The sequence below is a fragment of the Typha latifolia genome, chromosome 5 (assembly GCF_019914945.1).
Source record: "Typha latifolia isolate L0001 chromosome 5, TyphaL0001v2, whole genome shotgun sequence".
Classification (NCBI taxonomy): domain Eukaryota; kingdom Viridiplantae; phylum Streptophyta; class Magnoliopsida; order Poales; family Typhaceae; genus Typha; species Typha latifolia.
In genome coordinates this window covers 14,179,244-14,203,154 of record NC_133090.1, presented here as the reverse complement: position 1 = coordinate 14,203,154, position 23,911 = coordinate 14,179,244, and the positions used below count along the sequence as shown (strand labels likewise).

Here is a 23,911-nt window from a genome sequence, read left to right as displayed (position 1 = left end):
AAGTGGATTATTATGTACTCTATTCTTGTATAGTTTAGTTTTGAATTCTAATCCAGCCATACATTTTTCAAATACATGAATAATTCTATTAGTTTATATTTTTATATTTGATTATGTCTTATTTTAAGTTTGATTCAAACCTAAATCAAGCTCGATTTAGTTCAAGCTTGATCAAGCTCAAAATTAGGCCTGAACTTGCTTAATGACTTATCTAGGCTTGAGGTAGAGCTCGAAATTGGCTCAAATTAAAATAATTTCAATTCAAATATCTGGATCCAAATTGATGAAGTTAAACGGGTTCGGATACAATTTCACCATCTATTCGATCGGATTCGATCCGGTTACACGCCCTACATAGGCTACATGGGTGTACCGTAACTAGGCTATCCCGCTCCGGACCTGGGTCTCGAGATTTCGGGCTAGGTTTTTTGTTCCACCGAGTCTATAGAAGCAAACCTCTCTCGCCGATAATTCCCTTCTCTTTCCTCGGCAAAGTGTCTCTTTCCTCCTCTCTGCCGCCTGACCACCGAGCCCATCTCCTCTTCCCTAAGAACCTCCCATGGCAGCGGAGACCGAAGGCATCGCCCTTCTCTCCGCCGCGTACAACGATGAGGAGGAAGAAGACGACGAGACACACGAAGAACCCGACCGGTACGACTCCGCCGGCGTGTCGGACTCCGGTGGATCACAGAAGCCGTCGGAATCCTCCCTCGAGAAGCCTTCTCCCTTGCCACATTCTAGATCTCCTTTCCTCGCCGACCTCGGCGAGTATCATAAAACCCTAAGGAGCCCCGTTGCTCCAACGCCGCCGTTGTCTCGGTCGCAGCACTCTTCTCCGTTCCCCTTGACCCCCCCTTCTCCTCCTCCGCCGCGGTCTGATTCGATTGCGGAGGCTTTGGATCCGCAGAGGATGAGGAGGGCGCTCGCGATAGTGGATTACGCGCACGATGAGGCCGCAATGTCTCCCGAGACGGAGGTGATCTTTGAGCTGATCTCATCTGTGCTTCTCGATTTTTTTTTTTTTCTTTCTATGGCTACAGATCTTGAATGTATTGGTGTTATTATGTAGCTATTGATTTTGGCTTATCTGGTTTTGGTGAGTTATTTTCTATTTTATCCGTCTTAGACTTTCTAGTTGTTCTTGACAGGAGGGGGAGATACTTAGCGGCGATCGTGTTGTGTCCGGTGCTGAGGTTCAAGTTATTGACGGTAAGGGTTTACTCGGTCATTATAGTTGTCTTGCTTTATGCTTGATCTATGTTGATTAATGTTTGCCCCCCTTTTATCAATACTAGAAGAAATCAGCAGCAAACTTTTCATGCATGATGACTTGTCTATTTGCACTTAGAAATGGATGCTTACTTATACAAGCTTGAATTGAGATCAGGTGAACATCTTCCTTGATATCTGCAGTAACTCATTTGATTGGTATCTCCAAATTAGATTGTGTTGCTGACAAATCATTTGGTCTTAATTATAAACCAAAATCTAGAACCTTTTTGTCCTCAGGGGATTTATCCTTAGGTTCTTACATTTTTGTTCTTGTGGTTTAACAGTTAATTGTCATGCACAATTTCTAAATTCACCAACCCGTACGCAAAAGGCGCAAGCCATTATTGCAGATTTTTTTTTCTCATTTATCAATGAAGAGGTAGAAAAGTATATTTTTGTTTGCAGGAGCATTTTATTTTAGGAAGTTGTTTGAGCCCCTGACATAGTATTTCTTTTATATGGCTAATAGCATCTGTTGGCCTACCAACCCAGTCAATTCCTGATGAACACATGCTAAGCAATACAGGATTTTTTTTTTCTTGTTGTAGAATTCTTTTATTTAAATAGGGTAATATGGCTCATTTTATGGGTGGAATTCAAAAAAATATAACCATTGTAAATTCACAATTGTGTTCTATGGTTATACTTGACGAAAATAAATGGGTACATTTACCATAAATTCATGGCTATGCTTTGTTAGACTCAAAATATGGTACATACTACAGATTTATCAATTTAAAGCTGTGAGACACTCAATGATTATATACTAAGTTCTTTCCCACAAAAACTTCAGAAATGCAATTAATTAAGATTCAAAGCCATCTGTAAAACAAAAGGAGTTTACTATAACAGTTTTGAAGAGAAGAGATAAATAGCTGCATGAGCTAGAAACTGTGAAGAGATAGAAGAGGGACAGAGAATATGTAGTGCCTGGAGATTGTAAAGAAAATCTTTTTTGTTTCTTTCTATCATGAATGACCTAATTATGTCAATTGGCTCAACGAGTCTGACAGAATCTGGCATAATTTTCTCGCAAGTGTAGCTTGCCCTTGTTGATGTTCAATGAGGAGCAATTAGGTTTTGGTGGAAATTGTTTATGCAAGCCCTACAGATTTTTTTTATTTTATTTATTAAACTTCATTGGCTATTTTCTCTGGATTCGTTCTGATGGTCCCTTAACTTAAGAATATATCTTCATCTCATTGATAGAAATCAGAAGCTTTTGCTGAGATATCTGTTGCATTTTAATAGGAATAATTGCAATACTTTTTACATCTCAGAATACTTTTAGGATCTGGCACCTTTTGCCCATTTGGTATGAGAATGATCTATTTGTTCCTGATGATTTATGGACTTTCTATTCCACAGTTCTCATTAGCTAGATACATCGTGATTTTTATATAATTAATCTTTCTTGTTCTGAATCTTGGATGCTTCATCATCGTTGCAGAAATGTGTCTGTAATAGAAGTACCATCTGATATGATCTCAGTAATCAATAATCATTGTTCAGTTATCATCCTTTGTCCTTTGACTTCTGTTTCTTTTCTTAATAGGAAACCTTGACGAAAGAACACCACCTGGAATGGTGCATATTCTGACACCAAGGACTCAAATAGAACCTTCTCAGACTTCTGATGTACCTGAACAGGTCAAATCTGAGACCATTATGGCAGTGGATTTTACTGGAACAAAGCCTGAAGTAGCTCAGGCTGAGGAAGCTGCTACTGTTTCTGTTGATATGCAAAAGGATGATCCGCTGAGTTGTTTTCTTCCTCCACCTGTCACAACCAAATGCTCTGAGGAGTTGCAGGTATTTGTGGCAACAAATTAAAAAATTACTTCAAAGTATTCATTATTTTCTCATGCCCAAATGCAACCTAGTAGACATGGATTTCTATGAAGTTCCAAAATTTGCTGTGTTATACTGTTATAAAGCATGCAAAGTATTCATTATTTTCTCATTGCCCAAATGCAACCTAGTATACATGGATTTCTATGAAGTTCCAAAATTTGCTGTATTATACTGTTATAAAGCATGCAATTGTTTATATCATAGAGCATTTTTTGGTTTACTTAAAATTTGGCAGATAAACTTGTGCTTCATTCTTATGAATATTACACCATGGCAGCTAAGATGCGCTTCATTATTGTCTGCACCAATTTCTTTTACTCCATTAATACATGATATACTACAATGTTGTGAATTTAACTTCATTTACTAATGATTGTAATTTGATTTCATTCATTTTTTTAGACATATAATCACTTAGCTACACTTCAGAAATCAAAATGTTGTGTATTTATATTTACTTTGATGATTCTAATAGAACTGAATTTGAAGTTCTGTTAGTGATTGGGTTCTTGCGTTTCTTGACTAGAAAATTAATGTGCAAATTTTATGCAATTGTAACTGAAAGATTATGTAAGAAGATATTGCATAGATCCATGTTATCTGTTACTCTTTTTTATATATTATCTGGTACCTTTAGCATGTCCATTTTTTCCCTCGTTTTTTTGGTCACTGATTCTAATATTTTTTGTGCCATTATTTCAGCAAAAAATGAACAGATTTCTTGCATATAAGAAGTCCGGGAAAAGTTTTAATGCTGATTTGCGCAATAGAAAGGATTACAGGAATCCAGATTTCTTGCAGCATGCTGTGAGGTATCAAGATATAGATCAGATAGGGACTTGCTTCAGTAAGGATGTGTTTGACCCTCATGGGTACGACAAAAGCGACTACTATGATGAAATAGGTCATTAAGAGTTCCTTTTGTATTTTGTTGATTCATTCAGATGTCCTTTTGAGTTCATTTTAATCAGTGATGAGATCTATCGTTGAGTTTGTTTCTATTTGTGTAACTTTTGCACTATGAATATGTTTAGATGTACACTATTGCATTTTTCTATGTAATGTAGTTTGGAAAATACATAACCAGAAAAGGGCAATGTGTAAACAATAGGGCTCAAGAGATGATTCTAGCAATCCCCGAACCAACTATTGCTGAGTTAGGTTATTTGGCTTAAGGAATTGTAAGTATTTTATGTAAATCTACTTCTCTCCAATAACAGGTAGCTAGACAATGATGATTTGTGTGTAGTATATAATTCTAAATTCCATTTGAAATTTATATAGTTAATAGGATGGTCTGCAGGTAGTCTTTGGACAATGATCCGGAAGCAAATGCTCAAAATAGGTATAAAAATTGGAAGGCAATATTTGGTCATAGGAAAAACACTATAAACTCTGTGTTTATGTGCTTTAATTTTATTTAAATTGAGAGGTTGTAACATGTGGTTGTATATGAGGAAGTGTATCTCCAATTTATTCACTCACAATAAAGAACACTAATGACAAACTTTGCATGATATATTAAAGGAAACCACATTGAACTTACTTTTCTGGAATTTCCTGTAAAGAGTCAATTTCCATGTGAGTTATGTATCTGTAATTACTGAGTATGTCTTAATATATGAATTATATGCTTACTTGTGATGCTCCTCTTTCTCATTGTTTTTGTTTTTTTTTCCAGGTCTATATGCTACCAGTCGCGTTGCTTTTAAATCATGATTTTTGACATGGATTATGTTTTTATTACAGAGGCTGACATGAAGCGTGAATTGGAACGGAAGGAGCAGGAAAGGAAAAAAAGCCAGAAAGTCGATTTTGTTGCAGGACCAACACAACCTTCCATGGTCGCACCAATACTGAAGACAAGAGCACAGATTCCAGGTACTATTATTTATATGCACTAGAATTTCTCTTTGTTTCTAGGTGTGCCTTTGGTCACTTTGAGATGTGTTCTGGCAGTAGTTGATGTCTCTTAATTGTTCTATCTTGCTTATTTTATGGCCAGTTGTTGGCAGTTCGGCTGTAGCTAGCAGTGGATTACCACCGGTTCCAGCAACTGTAGATGCTGCAATGAAAGATATTAGGCAAAGCAAGAAAACAAAATGGGATAAGGTTGAGTTAATTCTTGTATATATAATCTTAAATGTAAATGTTGTGATTTAGAAGTAAATATTGTACTAATATATATTATTTTTTGCTATTTAGATTGATGATGATGTAAAGAGTAGCACACTTTCTGCTGGACATGATAAATTATCGACAGTTGGAGTTCATGCAGCACTTCTAACTGCTGCCAATGCTGGTGCTGGATATACTGCTTTTGCGTAAGTCTTATTGGTACAAGAGTGTTCCTCTCTTCAAGTCTCCTGTTTTTGACAAAATTGAAAGAGATTTTATGTGTTTGATGAGGCAGCAATTAGTTCTTAAATGCTAATTGAATGGTCAGTATATTTAACATTAAATTAGTTTATTAATTTATTCATGTTGGACTATGCTAGGAGACAAGGCATAAATATGACTTGTTTCGATTCTGATGATGACAAATCAGCGAGTTCTTACATCTGTATATCTGCCTTGTAAAATAGTCCATCAAAAATTTTCCAGTAATTTATTATCAACTTTATGAGTTCTTACTTGTAATAATTAGAATTAGTGGCCGGCTAACCTTCTGTGCTATTCCAAGTTAAAACACTCGCAAACTTTCATCTGTTAATTTAAGTCCTTCCACTCATGTCCTTGAAACATATTGAGGCACCTCTTCACTAGCCTTCTTCAGATTTTCATATTTACTTTCTTATACCAATAATTTTAATTGATTATCCAACCTTCTTTTGTTAACCTAAATGACTCATGATTTCTCAACTTTAGCAATCTTAAATGCTGGGTTTCTTATATTGTTGCTCAAACCGTCATTATTGTCTATCCTTTTAATTTATGCAAGATTAAAGTCTTGTTTCTGTTCATAGATTTCTCTTGGAATGTCAAGGAAGTGCATCACATGACCATCACATAGCACCTAAAATGCCCTTTCTTACTCTACTCCTCAGCTCTAAACAACTGAGTACAAAAATTTTAATCATTTATCTGTTATAAAAAACCATTGAATTGTCCAATACATTATTCTTGTCCATTAGAGTTTTCGATTTAGATATACAATTATAATTGACTAAATCAAGTACCCATAAAGGGTAGGAGAGATACAGCAGTCTCTATATGAAGATGTAGAGATCTGATTGTAGAACATTACGAACTAGTACTTGATCATTTTCTTTCGAAGAAAGAGAGATCTGATTGTGTAAAAATCGGATGTACATCTTTTGATGATTACTAGACTTGTATCTTTGCCATGTCAAGGCATAGCCAGACTATATCAAGCGATTCTTTCTGTTAATTTCAATTGCAGGCAGCAGAAGAGAAGGGAAGCTGAAGAGAAAAGGACAAATGAGAGAAGGTTTGACAAAAGATCATGATCTGCTTCTCATCCCTGCGGAACAAGAAAGGTGGTGCTTCGACTTATTTCTGTAACATGTTGAAAGTGTTATAATCGTACGCCTTGTCACTATATCTTTGCTAATGAGAAATCTATAGTTGTGAGAGTAGTTCATCCACCCCAGGATTTTTCTGTCAGATATTATATGCACATATAATATTAAGAATTGAACAATATATTCATCAATAGTTGAATCTTTCTCCTTTTCCCCTTCCTTTTTAGCAGGATTAATAGATGAGGCCTAGCTGGCAAACAGTTTTTTGTTCCATGCATTTCCTGACATGGAGACGCAGCTATGTGGTCATCCTCTACATTGCCACGTGAAGTTTGACGGACCTGGAGAAATCCAGCAAGTTACTAATGCAGGGCAGTACCATCTATAAACGTTTACTGCAAGTTTGGAGAGAAGAGGAGACATTGTCTGGCCGAGTTTTTCAGATAAGGTCATTTACAACAGTGTCGTTATGTACTATACAAGAAAAGAACATAGCAACATGAGATATGAGATGAAGATGTTTAGGGTGATTATTGATGTTTGTAGAAATAGGGGGGAAAGAACTAGTGTGATACATGTTTGTCATTTAAGGATTCGTTTTACGGGATTCGTTGAGATGATTTAGACGTGTCCTCCGTATTTTAGTTGAGCATGTTTTACGTGAACAAATAGTAGGAAAAAGAATTCATGGAAGAACCTATCAGCTACAGTCTACGCCCATATATTTGAAGTAAAGAGGCCGCCGAAAGAGGAGGAATCTATCGAAAAAACACACACAAAGTTGAGAAGTGTTCCACCTCACTCCTTATCTTGATGACTATTATTATTCTTTTCTTGCTTTTTCTCAATCGTAGAATCTGCCCTCTTTTCTTTTTGTAGTTTCTTGGTTACCAAGGGAACCAGGACTAAGCTTTTCTACATTGTTTAATAGGTGCCTGGAAGTCAATGATCAACTATGATGTGTTCCGGATGCTATGAAAAGAGATTGGATTTTCTTCAATAAATTGGAGAATTCAAGCCAATGGTGATTGACCCATGGTAGGCTCATAAGCTCATAGACTAATTATCACGATTAATTTGTTTTCATATAAAAGTTGAAATAATAAGACATTCTTTTTAGAAACATCTCATAATGGGGTTAAATCATAAATATTGACACTTCAGTCAAAATTCTATTTAACATTCATCCTCTATGCCATGGATTGATAGAATAAGTTCTTTTTTTTAAAATTTTAAATGAGAATTCGATTACTGCGCTACAATAGTCGTCATCCTCCTTCAAATGCTTGGAAGTTAGGCCATGGTAAAGGTAAAAGAAGGGACGCCTGCATCATTGCATGGAACCCACACCTAAATGAGTGCCACCTGTGTACCAAAGGGTGTGAAATGGGTATTTAACGTTTGGGTCTGTTAAACTATCTTTAAAAGGTCGATATAGTCGTTGGAAGAATCGCCGCTGCGTCTCTCACCGTCGATGCTGACTCAGATCACCGACCTCTGTCCACTTGTCATTATTAAGCTGACTCACTCGTGTTACTTTTTCCAGCATGTAAGCAGTAAGTTCCTTTGTCCATGGAAGAATTGAAGAGGTATTCTCGTGTTATATAATTTTAAAACTTAGACATTAGAAAATTTTCTTGTAAAAAAAAAGACAATATAATATGACCATTTGGGGAGGCGTGAAGTAGGAAGGCCTTTAAGTTTGCTTATTATATTGGTGTCAGTACGATGGATGGTATTGAAAAAGGCTGAAATGTTCAAATCAAAGGAGGGAAGAAAAAATTTGGATGATGGGAATAAGATTTTCCAATATTCGATTCGGATTCAAGCGGCTTCTTGTTTTCTATCAAATACTTGAGTGTCAGCAAATCCACTTCAAGGATTTGACAATTTGATGGCTCTTTTCAATAGCCATTGGAATAGTTACTCATTCATTTCTCAAGATATCTGGTACTCGAAATATTAATGATAAGGAACGAATATAAGTGTAATGATTTGTACAAGATTTTTTTTATTAAAAAAAACCTTCTAAGATCTTAACCAATAGCTTCCTTCTAATTTAAGAAGATTTCATCAGTAATTGTTTTGGTCATGTTTCCAGTATTTGATTTTTCCATTTCTTTGCATTCAACTACAAGGATTCTTCCTGGAAGTATGGAACACTTAAATCTGTCATGGCATTAAACTCTTCGAGAATAATCATAGTATTCTCCACTCTATTGACTAGTTTTTGAAGTCTTTTTTGAGGTTTTGGCCAACAAATAGGTTAGAATATTGTCACTTAATGATGCAACTACTAATCAGTCAACACTAAAATGAGTACGTAAAAGAGACTGCAGTGCAATGTACAAAAAAGAAATAGAGAAATTACTGTACTGTTAACATGGATTATTCTCTTTTGCCTTTTATTTCCTCATTTGAATTCCAATTCAAGCATTGGGCAAATTACTTCACACTGAATCTGGAGACCAACATAAATGCCATGCCAGTTGCCAGAGCCTACTCTTTTTTTTAATTCATTTGTTCTCAGAAACCAATCAGACACGACGACAGGCAACGGTAACTTTTCTTTTCCCACTTTTAATTTTTTTTTCTCTAGTCCTTGGAGCATTTAACGTGGGAACTGTGAAGGGCATTTTGGTCATAAAATCACCAACGGGCCATTTGCCAGAGCTTGAGAGAAAGAGATAAAAAGGAAGCAGCATAAAAAGGAGAGTGGGGGTGGGTGGCAAGTGTCGCTCTCTCTCTCTCTCTCTCTCTCTCTCTCTCTCTCTCTCTCTCTCTCTCTCTCTCTCTCTCTCTAAGCTCACAGCCCTTATCACTCTCTTTTTATCTCTCTAGTTCAATCCACTTTCCCTCTTCCTTCTTTTTCATCATCCCCACAGCTTTCTAAATAGTTCTTCAGCTTTTCTTGCCTCTGCTTCCTTTTGCCTTGTTTGTTGATTGATTCCCTGCTCTTAGTATCCCTCAAAGAGAAATTCTATCTGGGTTCTTCTCCTTTGCTTGAGTAACTGCTCTAATCGAAGAAAGTTGTGATCTTTATTTGGTTTTGGCGATTTCTCCTAGTGTTTCTGTCAAATTTTTTGCTTGAGATGGCGGAAATTAAACCGGAGGAGATCACTCATCTGCCCATGGATCAGCTGCAGGGCTTTGAGTATTGCATAGACTCCAACCCATCGTGGGGTATGTTAGATTACTTACTGTTTCTTCCGGTTTCCAAGTTCTTTCTTTCTCTTCGATGTAAACAAGTCTGATCATAATCTGGTTTTGTGATTTCTTGTAGGAGAAGCAATTGCTTTGGGCTTTCAGCACTACATATTGGCGCTGGGTACGGCTGTGATGATTCCCACCTTGCTGGTTCCCAGAATGGGAGGAAGTGATGTGAGATTTAGTCTCCTGCGATTTACATAGACTAAGCCATCTCATTAGTTTTGGTAGTGGAAGGATAACAACTAAGTCGTTCATAAAATTTCGTAGAAGTGTATGTAGAACAAGTTGGGCCTGTTAACATTCTATTATTGAACATATATGACTGCTTGTTGAAGGGGACTGAGAGTAAAATCTAGCTATTTATTGTGTCCTTTTTTGTTTTTCTCTTTCGGCAAGATGGGCGGGTGATCATGTTGAACATGTTTGCCATATCAGTTTGTCATGTTTTCTTGCCGTTCCAATGGTTAAAGCACTTCATTGAACTGAAAACTTTTGACTTTTTGAGGATATACTGTTGGGTTATGTGCTACAAATGTTTGTTACCTATACGACATACTCAAAGTTTGGACTTCTAATTCATCCTTTAGCTATATGAAGTGTATATCCATTCCATGTGGTGTAAGTATTTACATATCTAAAAGAACAAAGAAGACCCAATCAGCATTTGTTGTTTGTTGTTGTTGTTGTTAGTGGCATATGCCTATTATTTTCGGCTTTAACGGCGGTCTTGATTTAAATGCAGGATGATAAGGTCAGGGTGGTTCAGACATTACTCTTTGTGACTGGAATAAACACATTGCTGCAAACCTTATTTGGTACTCGTCTACCCACTGTTATCGGCGGCTCGTTTGCATTCGTAGTCCCGATCATCTCAATAATACACGACTCTTCTCTAGCTCAAATACCCGATGACCATGATGTGAGTGAGCTACTTTTCTAGTCTAGCTTTACTTGATTGCAGTACTTTTTTGACTTTATATGATCACCCTTTTATACGTAAATTATCCAGCAAGCACATTTATCTGCCCAATATTGAGTGCTACTTTGTTTTTTCTCATGACCAGAGATTCCTACAGACGATGAGGGCCATACAAGGGGCATTGATAGTTTCTTCTAGCATTCAGATTATTCTGGGTTACAGCCAGTTGTGGGGTATATGCTCCAGGTACATGAGCTACTCACCTTTTTATCTTTCTATCTATGCATGCAACTTTTGGCATGGTGTGTTGCCCATGGTGGGCCTCAATTTATTGATCATCACTATATTATATGTACACCACTATGGAGACTTTACACCGCCCATTTTTTGTGAACCTCAATTTAGAAATTAGAATTGGTCCGAATTTTATCTGAAAATGCCATATGCTGCAAGTTTAGTCGAAATTAGTACTTTAATATGGTGATAATGATGTGAGGAACTCAAAATGAGATGATGAAGATAATGATTTCTTATGTGGTTCAGATTTTTCAGCCCGCTGGGAATGGTTCCTGTGGTTGCATTGGTGGGGTTTGGCCTATTCGACAGAGGATTCCCTGTGGTATCCCACTTCAACTGCTTTTTTTCTTTGGTCTTTCTGCCGTAGAATTTGTCGTCTTCTTTTAGTTATCTCAATTGTGTATTTTTCTTGTAAACTACAAAATTTTAATTGCTAGCAAACTATAGGAATGCCAGATCTGGTGAAGTGGTCAAACTATGGGATCCTCCTAAACTATTTCTAATCGTTCCACAAGAAGAATGTTGTTAATTCTCATACTGAAATATAGTAGTTCTCATACTACTTATTGTACTCTCCAGCATCAGTCTGCCATGAGACAATTAGACGGTCTAAAAGTAAATTTCTAGTTTTAGAGTTTTCTTATACTTTAACCTTTGGATTACCTTTTCTATATTCTAAGAAAGTGTCTTTTATGAATCTTCTTTAAGTTAGTAGGATATTTCCTCTCTGTTGTGACCTGCTTATGTAAATAAAGCAGAAAGGACCATTACAAGTGACATCGAGTTTCTTTGGTAGGTTCTTAATGATGTGCAAAATTTGCTCTCCAAACTTATATAAACATACAGATTATATATACATTAGGAAATCCTTCCAAGAAGGTTATGTTTTTAAAACAACCAATATTCTGCATTGGTTACATCTAATATTCTAAGCTGTGAATACCTTTGCATTAGGTTGGGAGATGTGTGGAGATTGGTCTACCAATGCTGCTCCTATTCATTGCATTTTCTCAGGTTCAAAAAGATTCACATTAGTTCCTGTTTCCATAACTATAGTGTAATTGTTTGCACAACAATGCTAAACCATCTTGATATCTTGTTTCCTCCTTTCTCAGTATCTGAAGCATATACATGCTAAGCATGTGCCCATACTGGAGAGGTTCTCTCTTCTGATCTCTATTACTCTCATCTGGGCCTATGCCCACATCCTCACAGCAAGTGGTGCATATAAACATAGCCCTGAACTCACACAGGTCAATTGCCGCACAGACCGTGCCAATCTCATCTCCTCTGCTCCATGGTTAGTGCTCATCCCCCTTTTACTCCCCTATCATCCTTTTGTTTCTGCGTATGCTAAAATATAAGTGATTCCAGGATAAAGATCCCTTACCCATTGCAATGGGGTGCCCCAACATTTGATGCTGGTCATTCTTTCGGGATGATGGCTGCTGTATTAGTATCGTTGATAGAGGTAATGTACACTGGTTGGTATGTAGAGTAATTTATTGCGGGCTTTCTAGTGAGGTTGAGCTGATAGGAAAGCTCCTCATCTTTTAGTCAACGGGTGCCTACAAAGCTGCAGCGCGACTAGCAAGTGCAACACCACCTCCGGCTCATGTCCTGAGCAGGGGCATTGGGTGGCAGGTGAGTAAACTTTAGCTAGTATTCAAGCTTCTCTGTCCTAGTTATGAAGTAATTTGGATTGATCACATGGACGATGTCGCATGATTTACTTTGTAAACAAATAGGGAATTGGCATACTACTGGATGGGCTATTTGGCACAGTGACTGGCTCTACTGTCTCAGTGTAAGTGCATGATTCTTAGTTCATCAATTTTGACCATATTGAAAATTGTTATGAATCAATATGGTGAACAATGCAGGGAGAATGTTGGGCTTCTAGGATCTACGAGAGTTGGAAGCCGTAGAGTCATACAGATTTCAGCTGGTTTCATGATCTTCTTCTCTATATTGGGTGAGCTAATGCACTAATCAAAGTACTTAAGCTCAGAGTATTAGCTGCAATAGTTACAGAATTCTCTTTTGTTGCTCTAGGGAAATTTGGAGCATTGTTTGCTTCGATCCCATTTACAATCTTCGCTGCAGTATATTGTGTTCTGTTTGGGCTTGTTGGTAAGTATTTCATCTATAGTTGTAGCCAAAAACCTTCTTCATTTGTGGTGTTCCAAACTTAAAAGTTTCTTGTCTTTATAATCTAATACGATGCAATGTTCTCAGCGGCCGTAGGGCTCTCCTTCTTACAGTTCACTAATATGAACTCAATGCGCAACCTCTTCATCGCCGGCGTCTCACTTTTCCTCGGCCTATCTATTCCTGAGTACTTCTTCCGCTACAGCATGAGCGCGCAGCATGGTCCTGCTCACACAAAGGCTGGATGGGTTTGTACACCTCCCACATATATGTGTCTTTTGGTTGCAGATTTCTGATATATATTCTCCAGCTTCTCATGAATTTAAGTGAATGCAGTTCAATGACTACATTAACACAATCTTCTCCTCCCCACCGACTGTCGCATTAATCGTCGCCGTTTTCTTGGATAACACACTCGACTTCAAGGATACGGCGAGAGATAGAGGGATGCCGTGGTGGGTGAGATTCCGGACGTTCAAGGGAGACAGCAGGAACGAGGAGTTCTACACTCTGCCGTTCAACCTCAACCGCTTCTTCCCGCCGTCTTGAGTGACTCAAGACTTGCGATGAGTCGAAAACATGGAGGAGATTGATTGCATGAGGGGACGAAAAAAGATGGGAAGACTCAGATTGTTGAGCAGAGCCAAGTACATACAGTAGTAGTAGTACCAGCAAAATTTGTAGGGTGATTGCTTGGATTTCTACTTTGTGTGTATATTTTTAATTTGTTTAGCAATAAAACCAATTATTTTTCCATCTTGCTGTTGTTGATATATTCTGTGTTAGTTTAAAGAAGGAAAAAGAAAAAGAAAAAGAAGAGTAAGTAGCAAGTACCCCCCTCAAGTTGGTTTAAATATAAAAAAGAAGTTCAAATATTAAGAACAAACTTACTTTCTTGAGAAATAGATGATTTTTTCTCTCACGGGCTGTATAGTGTCGCACCAATCGTAACCGTAACCTTTCCCGGCATGACCTTTCTTCCTCTCCCCTTCTCCAATGTCGTCGCCAGGGGTGATTCTCCGAGGTCTCATTTCACTCACTCTACCAATCTCCCACATTATGAACCATGGTTTGGCCAAGGAGCCTTTTCAACTGTAGTTGTTTACTGTGCAGCGAGGAGTGATGAAGATTTTTGTGGTACTTTTCTCATTTCGAAGTAAGAGAATAGCAGATTGGGTCGGGCTTTTTGGGCCGACTGGCTTTAAATATTTCTTCACGGTCTGATCACCAATCACTAAAGTCGGGCTGAGCTGAATTTACTCTAGCCTGTTACCGTCCACTAGCCTATAGATATCGGGCTTGGGTTAAACGTAATGGATAACATAACAAGTGGAATTTGAAAAATATTATATTTTATTAGGCTAAATATAATAGGCCTCTATGAAGATATATTAGTTATCTTTTATAGGAACATACTTATATATTAATATCTAGTTTACTAAACCTGATGTGGGACTAGAAAAACTATGGAAATATACATGTATTATGAGTTGGGTCATGAATAGGCGTAGCAAGTCGGGCTTTTGGGCCGAGCTGGTCGAACAAAAGCTTAGCCCATGTTGTCTACTACCATCTCGGGCTTGAGTCGTACCATGCCCAAATTAGGTTGGGTTCAGACTGGGTTTGAATAGGTCAAGCCCAATGATCATCCTCTCCCTCCTCCGACTGTCATCGGTGCTAGTTGTGAGGTTGCATATTGTCTACATTTTTTTTTATTTTTTCTTAGTAGGTCTGCATCTATGAATTTACTAAAGTGTATTTTATCATTATTCTTTTAGTGTTCTCGGACTTGATTGATTGTTTTATCTGTGATTTAGCTTCGTATAGCTAATTGCAAAATTTGTATCAAAGTGCCATTATCCTATCTTTTCTCTCATTTATATATCTTATTGTAATTGTTTGAATGCTAATAAAATTTACAGACTATCTGGCTTTCTCTTTAAAAAAAATCTAGCATTACTTTGTCCATTATGTCAATTTGATAATATGGTATACTAAACTAACTTGTACTCTATTATTCTTCTAGTTTGATATCTAAATGATATTATTCTCTGTGGTGCTAATAAAAGGATAAATTGAAAATTATACATCAAGATGCAACTTTTTCAATTAAAATTTCCTGCAATATCCCAGACAGTTCAATGCAATGATTAATGGGTAACTACTCTCTATTGGTTGGGCATTACATCATCCAATTTGTCATTTCCTTCATCTGGGTATGGTTGATGTAATGTTTGACCAACTGGAGAGATGGATCTGTGAGAATTCTTTTATTAAACTATTTGAGATTTTTGAGAGGGAATCGCTACTGCTTATGAATAGGCATTTAATACCTCAGAGGTGCTGCTTTGAAAAATATGGCAGGAGTAAGAATAAACTTGAGGGAACTCTTTGCCTTCTACCGTTTTAATCTTTACCTAGATTTTACTTTTATTGTCTCAAAAATATCTTGTATTAATTTTAATCTAACATCAATTAATAGAATAGAAAATAGAAAATTTAAAATACCCCTCATAGAATTCAGTTATCATTTTATGTTTATCTTAACTTTAGAAAATTTACTCACTTTGCATCTAAAATTAATTAAACCCACTTACATAGTAAATGACCATTAAGAACTAGGGTCGAATGAAAACATCTATATGGTAAATTGTAAATGAAAATAAAGGCAAAATGGAGAGCAATTTTGATGAACTTTCCTTAACTTCAATTGGGTACATGAGACAATAGTTTTCTTGATATTTATGCCAAGTCATTGCATTCCTGCAAAAGTTATCACCATTGAGGCACTGACTAGGATATGAGTGGATCAGATCAAAGAGCCGACAATGTTTGGATACCCACATGAAGAAAAGTATCCAGTTGAAAAAAAAAAAGTGTCCTTGACGTGTATTAATATCCAAGGTTCTATATATATATATATCTAACATTTAGCATTTAGAATTATGGATTAAATTTGTACCTCTCCTCCTTTATCCATGAATTCTTTTTGTTGTTTTGTAGAGCATTAGCTAACATGTCACATACACGAAAGCAAATAGTAGAGCATTTAAAAGAGGAGGAATAGTCTGTACCAACTTTGAAAGGTTAGAAGCACAAACTTGGGCATCTCTGGAGTTGGGGGAGGAAGAGAGAAGAAATAGTAATACAGGTAGAAGGAAATATGTTGGAAGGGAAAGCAATGATCCAAGACACAGATATGCCACTAAAGATGCAGATGCAAGCCATGTCATCTGCCTCCGAGGCTCTCGATCTCTTCGATGTCTTGGATTGCAGAAGCATCGCTGGCCACATCAAGAAGGTATCCCACCATTAACATCAGTTCAAGCTTCTCCTCCACAATCATGCCCTCTGTTCTTCATTCCTCATGCCTTTCAGTTCTTTTCCCTTTTCTTGCTCTGGCTGCAGGAGTTTGATTTGATCTATGGGACTGGTTGGCAGTGTGTGGTAGGCTCTAGCTTTGGCTGCTACTTCACACACACGGAAGGAACCTTCATCTACTTCAATTTGGAGTCCCTCAAGTTTCTCATATTTAAAGGAGCTGCTGTATAAGAACCAACCAGTTGAAAGATATAGATATGTTATATACTACTGGCTACTGAAATCACTGAGGATGTAACACTGGAGGAGCTTTCTCGTATTCAGCAGAGTACGACTCATGTACATAATCCTTACGCACACTTAAATCTGTAGCTTTTAATCTTGGTTCCGAACTGCTCTGTTTCCATCTCTGTCACCAAAATTCTGCTGGATTTGCTGTCTAGTTGGTTCCGTATGGTTGAAGGTTACATTCAGAAATTACTAACTGAGATTATATGGTGGATCATCATCAGCTGTGAAAATTCTCAGGCCAAAATTAAATCAATTGAGAGACTTGGAATAAAAGCTATAATATCAAGGTAGGAACAGTAATATAATTTTTTTATTGCAGTTGGGAAATAATCTGAAGTATAAAAACGATATCCAGTTTTAATGACAGTATGTGAAAGTCTAATACTCAATTTCATGAACAAGGAAGTTTCTTTGTGCTTGCACAGCATAAGAAATGCCAAAAAGATGGAAAACCTCGGTCTTTTTTTGTTTATTTTATTTTTATCTCTTCACCAAGAAGAACTAAAAATAATTCATCAGATTGCGACAGAGATTCTTTCTCCTTTAGTTGCAATCAGAGGCCCAACAGCCAGCCGCCTTTGAATTGAATCTATCACTGTCATAGAAGATAAAAACAGTGGAAATGGATGAATTGTTTTCTGCCAGATAAATCTACAACAAGAAAGAAGAGAACAACATCTCGATTCAAAAGAATCACTTCTTTAAATGATGATTTGTGCGCCAGATATAAAACCAGCTAGACAAACATACCTCCAATACGAATAAATCCAAATGAAACATTAATCTTGAACAACAAAAGCTCTAGAAACTTGTCAGTGTCTTATGATCACAGCACTGGAATCAACAAGGGCTTATCTAATACATGTGCCTCTAAGTTCCCAAGAACAAGATCTGCCATTACTCTGACTGAGTTTCTGTAGTGCCACTTCTAACATGAGGCTCGTCAACAGAAATAGTTCTTCTGGTACCTCAATTGAAATAGTTCTTCTGGTACCTCAATTGAAATAGTTCTTCTGGTACCTCAAACTCAGAGGGGCCACTCCAAGCTCTGGATCATCCATGTGAGCGCCACGTCCCATGTTTACAAGCACACCATTTCGGCCCGATGCATCTATCACCTCGTGATTGAAAATTGTGGTGGGTTTCCTCTGTCTGTGAGCATGCCACAATTAGCACCTGGCAATTAGATGCCAGCTCAAGAACACTAGGGAAGTATTTATAGTTTGTGTCTAATTTCTTGGTTCTTGAACAATAGCAGATGGGGCAGCGAAAAGCTTCAGAACTCTCGGCCACTGCTAGACCGATCTGACCTAGGCCAATAATACCCACAGTTTTTCCACTAAACTGCATTAGATTGAAACACTAAACTTGCGTACTCACCACAGGTCTATTACATTTCTTGATTTGATTAAAATTTAATTACTACTAAAATGAAAAGGAGAAATATAATTTACATCTAGGCTACAAATTCAGAACATATCTTCCGCAAAGTTGGCATCAAGACCAGAGTCTTTATTTCCACACAAATGTAATTATGTGGCTTAATAGACTTACATATCCACATCCCAGTAAGAGTCCATATATTACGAAGTCTTGTCTACATTTTTCAATATCAAAATCTTCTCCGAAACCCGCTTTACTTGTCATGTTGCAGGTTAAATTATTACAAGGCAAGAGCCAAATAAGAAGCTTTAAAAATCCACTCAAAACTTGTGGATTCTGTAATAAGTGACTATAATCGAACAGTTATCATGTATCAGGTATTCGTCAATCAGTTCATGCGAGTAACGGCGGCATGTATGGCATCTGATAGATGGGGGACCGTTTTGGAGTTTAAACCAGCCATGCTGATCCTCCTGCACAAAATTTATGCTCTTAATATTGACAGGTCAAGAAAGTAATTCAAATAATTTAACAAAGGTTGTTCAGTTCACATTCAAAACTTGATGAGGATGGCATTTCCTAGAAAAAGAACATAGTATGGGCGACGGAAAAAAAGGTTACCCATCAGAAGTCATGTAAATGTGATACTCTCTTGTCATGAAGGCCACTTGCTCCTTGTTGAGCCCCGTGAAAGTGAACATTCCAATCTGCTTGATAATGTGACTCCAGTCTCCAGGTGTTCCTGCATCAGGGAAGTGTGTGACAGAGAACTAATTTAATACCAGGATGGGCTGGACTGATAGAGCATTGTATATACCATCAATAATTGCATGTAAAATGCACAGAAGACCCAAACAAGGATGCAATAATACAAGGCGCATTATATTTGTCCTCGATTGCATATTTCCATATATATATATATGATAAAAAGAAAGTAGGAAATTTGAAAGTGACTTCCCTTAGACTATTCTGCTAAAAGCCTAATACTCTATAAGCTACAATTATTTTCCTTGTGAAAAGGATCAAAACAGGCTTAAAGCACGGGCAAAGCAAAGAATGCCCAAATTGTCCCAAATTTCTCCAGCATAGATCATGCAAAAGCCTATATTATGAACTTTCTTAAGACTCAAAACTTCAACAGTCAGCAGTATGTATAGCAATTAAGCAACTGAGGAAACCAAGGAAAAACATCCAAAAGCAGAAATAAGAGGTGCAGCATTATTGTAATAAATTTAAGTTGGTATATTTAGCTATACACTATTAACTGAAATGTTCATCAACTCAATTAAATTATAGGGAAGCTGCATAAACCAGGCATATGAACCTTTTAACATTCTCAGAACACAGTATAAGAAAGTCTTAGAGAGTTTATCAAATGCTGAAAAGAGAACTAATGGTACATGCTCGTAAATGGGATGGAATTCCTCAGGAAAAGGTTCAAGGAATTTAATACCTCTGGCACGCAAAGCATCAAAAAGCTGATGGCGCATGCTGATTATTCGATCTGCCATGGCTTTCAACTCGATCGTCCAGTCTTTGTACATTTCTCTAGGAAAGAGACAAGGTAGAGTCATCATCTTGAAAAATGAAAAGGGACTCAACAATATGATAATTCTTTTTCCTATGTTAAAAAGATGCCTAATCTTTAGTGCAACTACAAAAAAATTTTGGAACAGCTTGGAAAATTTTCTTTTGGTCAGACACAACCTCACAAGGTAGCCTATTGGCTCTAAAAGTGAGAAATCTTAAACACAGAGACAGATATAATACCTATCTTTCAGAATTGTAGCCACGATAGAGGCTCCATGAATTGGAGGATTTGAATACATGGGCCTAATCACAAGCTTCAGCTGGCTTTCAACCCTAACAGCCACGTCAGCACTTCTACAAACCTGAAAAATGAAACTGATGATCAGATGGATACCTCACAGGTTCTTTGGAAGAGGTATAATAAAGCAAACATGCAGAATGGGAACATTGTAACTAAAGAAACTTATTACACTGTAGTCTGCTTTGAATATTTATGTAAATAATCATCTTCGTGGCAGTTGAAATTCTAAAAAACCTAATTCTGTATGTAAGTCAATTCCAGGCATGGAAGAATGATGTACTTTTTCAACTAACAAAATTGATGATGGTCCAGATTGATAGATGTATGACCCAGATCACTAATAGTGACAGCCCATATTGAAAATCAGCATTAGCACTAAGCAGCAGCGCAACTCCCTGTTGCAATTAACTCCCTGCTTTAGTACTGTGGATATGTCACTGCAGCTTATTAAGACCAAGCATAAGGAATACACTTAAAAGACAGCATATAACAAGATGCTGTTAAGTGTTAACTGCTCCACTAATTATATAGGCCTTGCATGTGGTTTTTAGAAAACAAGCATTAGCCTCCACTTCGCACACAAAACATGCATATACAGGAAGAAATTTCTAGCATGAGAGTTGGTAAGAAAGCCAGCACTCTTACAATGCTTAGAGCACCAACTCGTTCCCCATACAGGCCCATGTTCTTTGCATAGCTTTGGGCTGTAAGACATTCACCGCCATCAGCAACAAACATACGAACTGATTGTGCATCTGCATCGAGGTTTCCACTTGCAAATCCCTATGGAAAATATTTAACAATTAGATGCATATGCAGAGATCAGGAAATAGTTAAAGCACCTAACAGAACTGTATAGAAATCCATTCTCCTCACTATTGGCAAAATATGAGAGTTTGCCCGCAGATACTTTATTTAAAGCTTTAAACATTAGGAGGATGTAAGTTTTATGACATTCACAGGGATATGTTTTAGGTGGACTCTAAACTTAGAAAGGAACTCTACAATGAGGTTATGGCAACAAAGAGTAAGACACATAAAGTGTTGTTCCTCAATTTTGGATTTACCTGATAAGCACTGTCAAAAAAGGGAAGCAATCCTTTTGATCTCATAAGTTGTCTAATCTGCTCCCACTGATCTGGAGTTGGATCTACTCCAGTAGGGTTATGTGCACATGCATGAAGAAGAACTATCGCTCCTGAAGGAGCAGAACCAAGATCTTCCACCAGACCTATTTTAGAGGACAATCTTATTTCGGGTAAATCATCACAACATTTGGTTTAAATGGTCGAATAAAAATTAATGCAAATATAAGAACAATGAAATGGAAAAGGAGTCTAAATTAACCTACTTCACAAAACAGCAACAAAAGTACAAATGCAATATGAACACATACGTTTTATGCTATCATTTTTCAGAAATTAGGAGTTGCCATATATGTAACAAGTGAGAAGCCTGGTACCTTGAAAGTTGAGTCCCCGTGTTGCTGGATCATAATAGCGATATGTCTTGACAGACAAACCTGCTAAAGTGAATATCTTTGTATGATTTCCCCATGTTGGCAGCGGAATGTATATAGTGCGCTGGAGGACAGATTAAAAGTTTAGTTGCAGAATTTCTCAAAAAAGCTTCGCGGTACATGATTAGCACAAGATGAGAAGGAAGGAAAATATGCATACTTCATGGTAATGCCTGGCAAGAAACTCAGCTCCAACTCTTAAGGAACCAGTTCCTGATAAGCATTGCACAGTAGCCACTCTATTTTCTTGAATAGCAGGACTGTTCCAGGAAGGAGGAAGGTAATCAATGATCAAAATATGATAACAAGAGGAGCTAGATAAGTGTTACTTAACAAGTAAAGCAGAGATATTGCTTTTCTACACAGAATTTCAATGCAAAATATGAACACACAATGGCCTAAATATTGATGAACGTGTATACAGAAAAACAAATACATGAAATTTCAAATTTCGACTAAACATGTTGCACTGGAAAATTTTCCATGTTAATTTTTACTATAGCACTTAGGGGCCGTTTGGTAACATGTATTTAAAGATTCAGCATCTCTAGATTTAAAATGAGAAATCAATATATACAAGTCTTATATCTTACTTTTCTTTCCATTAAAAAGGTCTGAGAAATACATTTTGACACTCAACTTAAGTGGATGTCAAGATGTTATATGTGAGCCCATTTTAGACCTTGGAAAATATATTTCAAAGGAATCCATAAACTAAAATTTGGTTTTTATATTAAACTTATATGTGTTGATGCATTTTTTCTGATCAAATGGCCCCTTAATGTCACAATTAAAAAAGCACCCACATTGCCCTGACATATTTTCTCATTTAGTAAGAAGAAAACCACCAGCCAATTTATTAAATTCAAACTCTTATATGCACCTGTCAGCTCCAAAGATAAGCTTAGCACTCAGCTTATTGAAGTCGGCCAATCCGGTGATCGGTAGATATTCCTTAACACGAGATCTGACAAACATCCATAGGAAGGCATGAGGACATAACAAATGAATAACCAATCTAAAATTTAGGGCATTTTCCACGTAATTCCTCGAATGAATAACCAATCTAAAATTTAGACAATCAATAGAAGTTAAAGAATAAAAACCATACGGATCGTTAACCAGCATCTGCTCAGCCCGCCTGACCACATTCAAAACGAGCGGCTTCCCTTCCTGTTTCCGACCAAAGAACCGATCAAATCGGAACAGTGCCATCTAACAAGAATCACCAAATACAAAACTTCCACAAATTTCACCTCAGTCCTGTAAGCTCCAACTCCCAGATTCACTTTAATCGGACTCGGATCCTTGTTATACGCTACCGTCACCTACTCATCCGACACAAAATTACGATCAAACTTAAGGGAATTGATAACAATAAACATCGATAAACCCTGGAAAAAAGCGAGCTCGATAGAAGATAGAGCTTCTTACACCAAGGATCGCATCCTCCGGAGCCTGGGCAACGTTGGCGAACACGGAGCCACCGTAGAACCCGGCGGTGGGACAAGGAGCGATGAACTCGTTAGGATCGCGAGACGCCATTGGAGGAGATCCGAGTGAGGAGGAAAAAGACAGGGAGTGGCCGCCCAAATGGCGAGCCAGTGTACTTAACCTCCGCTCCGTTGACAGGCGCACCCCGCGCGTGCTAGCCTCGCCCATTACTTTTCTCTTAACGTGCGCTGGCGCGTATGTTTAGAAAAAGAAGAGAACTGATCGCCTGTGTGCGCACCCGGTTTCTTATAAACGGAGGCGGGTGTGTGACGCGGCAGGATAAATGCCGTTGAGATGGTGACGTACCAAGAATGGGCGAACTGACGAGGCACGTGGCGGTAAGTATTCAGAAGCACGATGTTCGAAGAAGGCACGCAACCCGAGCTTGAAATGATCGTTTTTGACCAACTATATCCTATTATCCCCCCACTTAAAAGCTTATTTTATCCAAATAATTCACCTAAAGGAGTTGTCACGTACAAAAAGCTTTTAATATTTTATCTTAAATATAAGTTTGAGTTTGAGAATGCGTTAAGGACGAGAGGAAAGTGAAGAAAATATTTAATTTATTTAGTTTATCATATTATAATAAAAGATTTAACGCATAATTTTCTCATTTTTCTTATTTGTCTTTAATAGAAAAAATGTCGACTATTTTAACACAAATTATATTATTAAGTTAAGTATTTTTTTTAATTTAAAACTATAACCCGAGTGATTCGTTAATTGGCTTACTCGGACACTAGATTGGACCAAGTGGAAGATCCCAAGACAGGTCAAGCCTATTACCTAACAAACCTATTTGGATGAGCTTGGTTTTCTTGGTGATGATATGAGCATTAAAAGAAAATTAAAAATCGAAAATAGTGAAAGATATTCATCCA

At 37.3% G+C, this 23,911-nt stretch overlaps 4 protein-coding genes and 1 pseudogene across 5 annotated transcripts; 3 read left to right on the top strand and 2 right to left on the bottom strand.

Moving 5' to 3' along the window:
- The first annotated feature begins 385 nt into the window (after positions 1-385).
- Positions 386-7,314, top strand: LOC140788273 (uncharacterized). Of its 2 annotated transcripts, none has more exons than XM_073137458.1 (9): positions 386-976; positions 1,149-1,209; positions 2,828-3,084; positions 3,829-4,030; positions 4,876-5,007; positions 5,132-5,238; positions 5,332-5,450; positions 6,530-6,626; positions 6,842-7,314. In XM_073137458.1, the coding sequence occupies exons 1-8, from the start codon at positions 560-562 to the stop codon at positions 6,594-6,596; spliced, it is 1,362 nt and encodes a 453-aa protein (XP_072993559.1). In that variant the 5' UTR covers positions 386-559; the 3' UTR covers positions 6,597-6,626; positions 6,842-7,314. The 2 variants fall into 2 exon arrangements, with proteins under 2 accessions (XP_072993559.1, XP_072993560.1); XM_073137459.1 differs by having other exon boundaries at positions 6,839-7,314.
- A 2,014-nt stretch (positions 7,315-9,328) lies between these two features.
- Positions 9,329-13,944, top strand: LOC140788272 (nucleobase-ascorbate transporter 2-like). Its single transcript, XM_073137457.1, has 14 exons — positions 9,329-9,794; positions 9,895-9,992; positions 10,564-10,740; positions 10,886-10,986; positions 11,284-11,359; positions 11,992-12,051; positions 12,153-12,337; positions 12,412-12,508; positions 12,595-12,681; positions 12,786-12,844; positions 12,921-13,012; positions 13,093-13,170; positions 13,276-13,436; positions 13,525-13,944. Exons 1-14 carry the CDS (start codon positions 9,704-9,706, stop codon positions 13,735-13,737), a joined length of 1,575 nt encoding a protein of 524 aa, XP_072993558.1. The 5' UTR covers positions 9,329-9,703; the 3' UTR covers positions 13,738-13,944.
- A 2,273-nt stretch (positions 13,945-16,217) lies between these two features.
- On the top strand, positions 16,218-16,901 carry LOC140788588 (uncharacterized). The gene is made up of 2 exons (XM_073137879.1): positions 16,218-16,489; positions 16,597-16,901. Exons 1-2 carry the CDS (start codon positions 16,352-16,354, stop codon positions 16,738-16,740), a joined length of 282 nt encoding a protein of 93 aa, XP_072993980.1. The 5' UTR covers positions 16,218-16,351; the 3' UTR covers positions 16,741-16,901.
- A 699-nt stretch (positions 16,902-17,600) lies between these two features.
- LOC140788587 (hydroxyphenylpyruvate reductase-like) lies at positions 17,601-18,255 on the bottom strand (annotated as a pseudogene).
- A 21-nt stretch (positions 18,256-18,276) lies between these two features.
- LOC140788585 (aspartate aminotransferase, cytoplasmic-like) lies at positions 18,277-23,298 on the bottom strand. The gene is made up of 12 exons (XM_073137876.1): positions 22,968-23,298; positions 22,790-22,861; positions 22,645-22,706; positions 22,417-22,500; positions 21,694-21,793; positions 21,477-21,597; positions 21,082-21,245; positions 20,660-20,797; positions 19,954-20,075; positions 19,637-19,731; positions 18,805-18,925; positions 18,277-18,656 (listed from the first exon to the last, which is right to left on the bottom strand). Exons 1-12 carry the CDS (start codon positions 23,193-23,195, stop codon positions 18,572-18,574), a joined length of 1,392 nt encoding a protein of 463 aa, XP_072993977.1. The 5' UTR covers positions 23,196-23,298; the 3' UTR covers positions 18,277-18,571.
- Positions 23,299-23,911: the final 613 nt, after the last annotated feature.

Bases quoted from the DNA above. Each gene is read 5' to 3' on its own strand.
- LOC140788273 (XM_073137458.1), top strand. From the start codon at position 560: ATGGCAGCGGAGACCGAAGGCATCGCCCTTCTCTCCGCCGCGTACAAC. The intron at 977-1,148 runs GTGATCTTTGAG...TGTTCTTGACAG, and splicing joins CAATGTCTCCCGAGACGGAG to GAGGGGGAGATACTTAGCGG. The intron at 3,085-3,828 runs GTATTTGTGGCA...CCATTATTTCAG, and splicing joins AATGCTCTGAGGAGTTGCAG to CAAAAAATGAACAGATTTCT.
- LOC140788272 (XM_073137457.1), top strand. From the start codon at position 9,704: ATGGCGGAAATTAAACCGGAGGAGATCACTCATCTGCCCATGGATCAG. The intron at 12,052-12,152 runs GTTCAAAAAGAT...CTCCTTTCTCAG, and splicing joins TATTCATTGCATTTTCTCAG to TATCTGAAGCATATACATGC. The intron at 12,682-12,785 runs GTGAGTAAACTT...GTAAACAAATAG, and splicing joins GCAGGGGCATTGGGTGGCAG to GGAATTGGCATACTACTGGA.
- LOC140788588 (XM_073137879.1), top strand. From the start codon at position 16,352: ATGTTGGAAGGGAAAGCAATGATCCAAGACACAGATATGCCACTAAAG. The intron at 16,490-16,596 runs GTATCCCACCAT...CTCTGGCTGCAG, and splicing joins TCGCTGGCCACATCAAGAAG to GAGTTTGATTTGATCTATGG.
- LOC140788585 (XM_073137876.1), bottom strand. From the start codon at position 23,195: ATGGGCGAGGCTAGCACGCGCGGGGTGCGCCTGTCAACGGAGCGGAGG. The intron at 21,246-21,476 runs GTACCAGGCTTC...CCTCTAAAATAG, and splicing joins ACGGGGACTCAACTTTCAAG to GTCTGGTGGAAGATCTTGGT. The intron at 18,926-19,636 runs GTATTAAATTCC...TCCCTGATGCAG, and splicing joins TGATGCTTTGCGTGCCAGAG to GAACACCTGGAGACTGGAGT.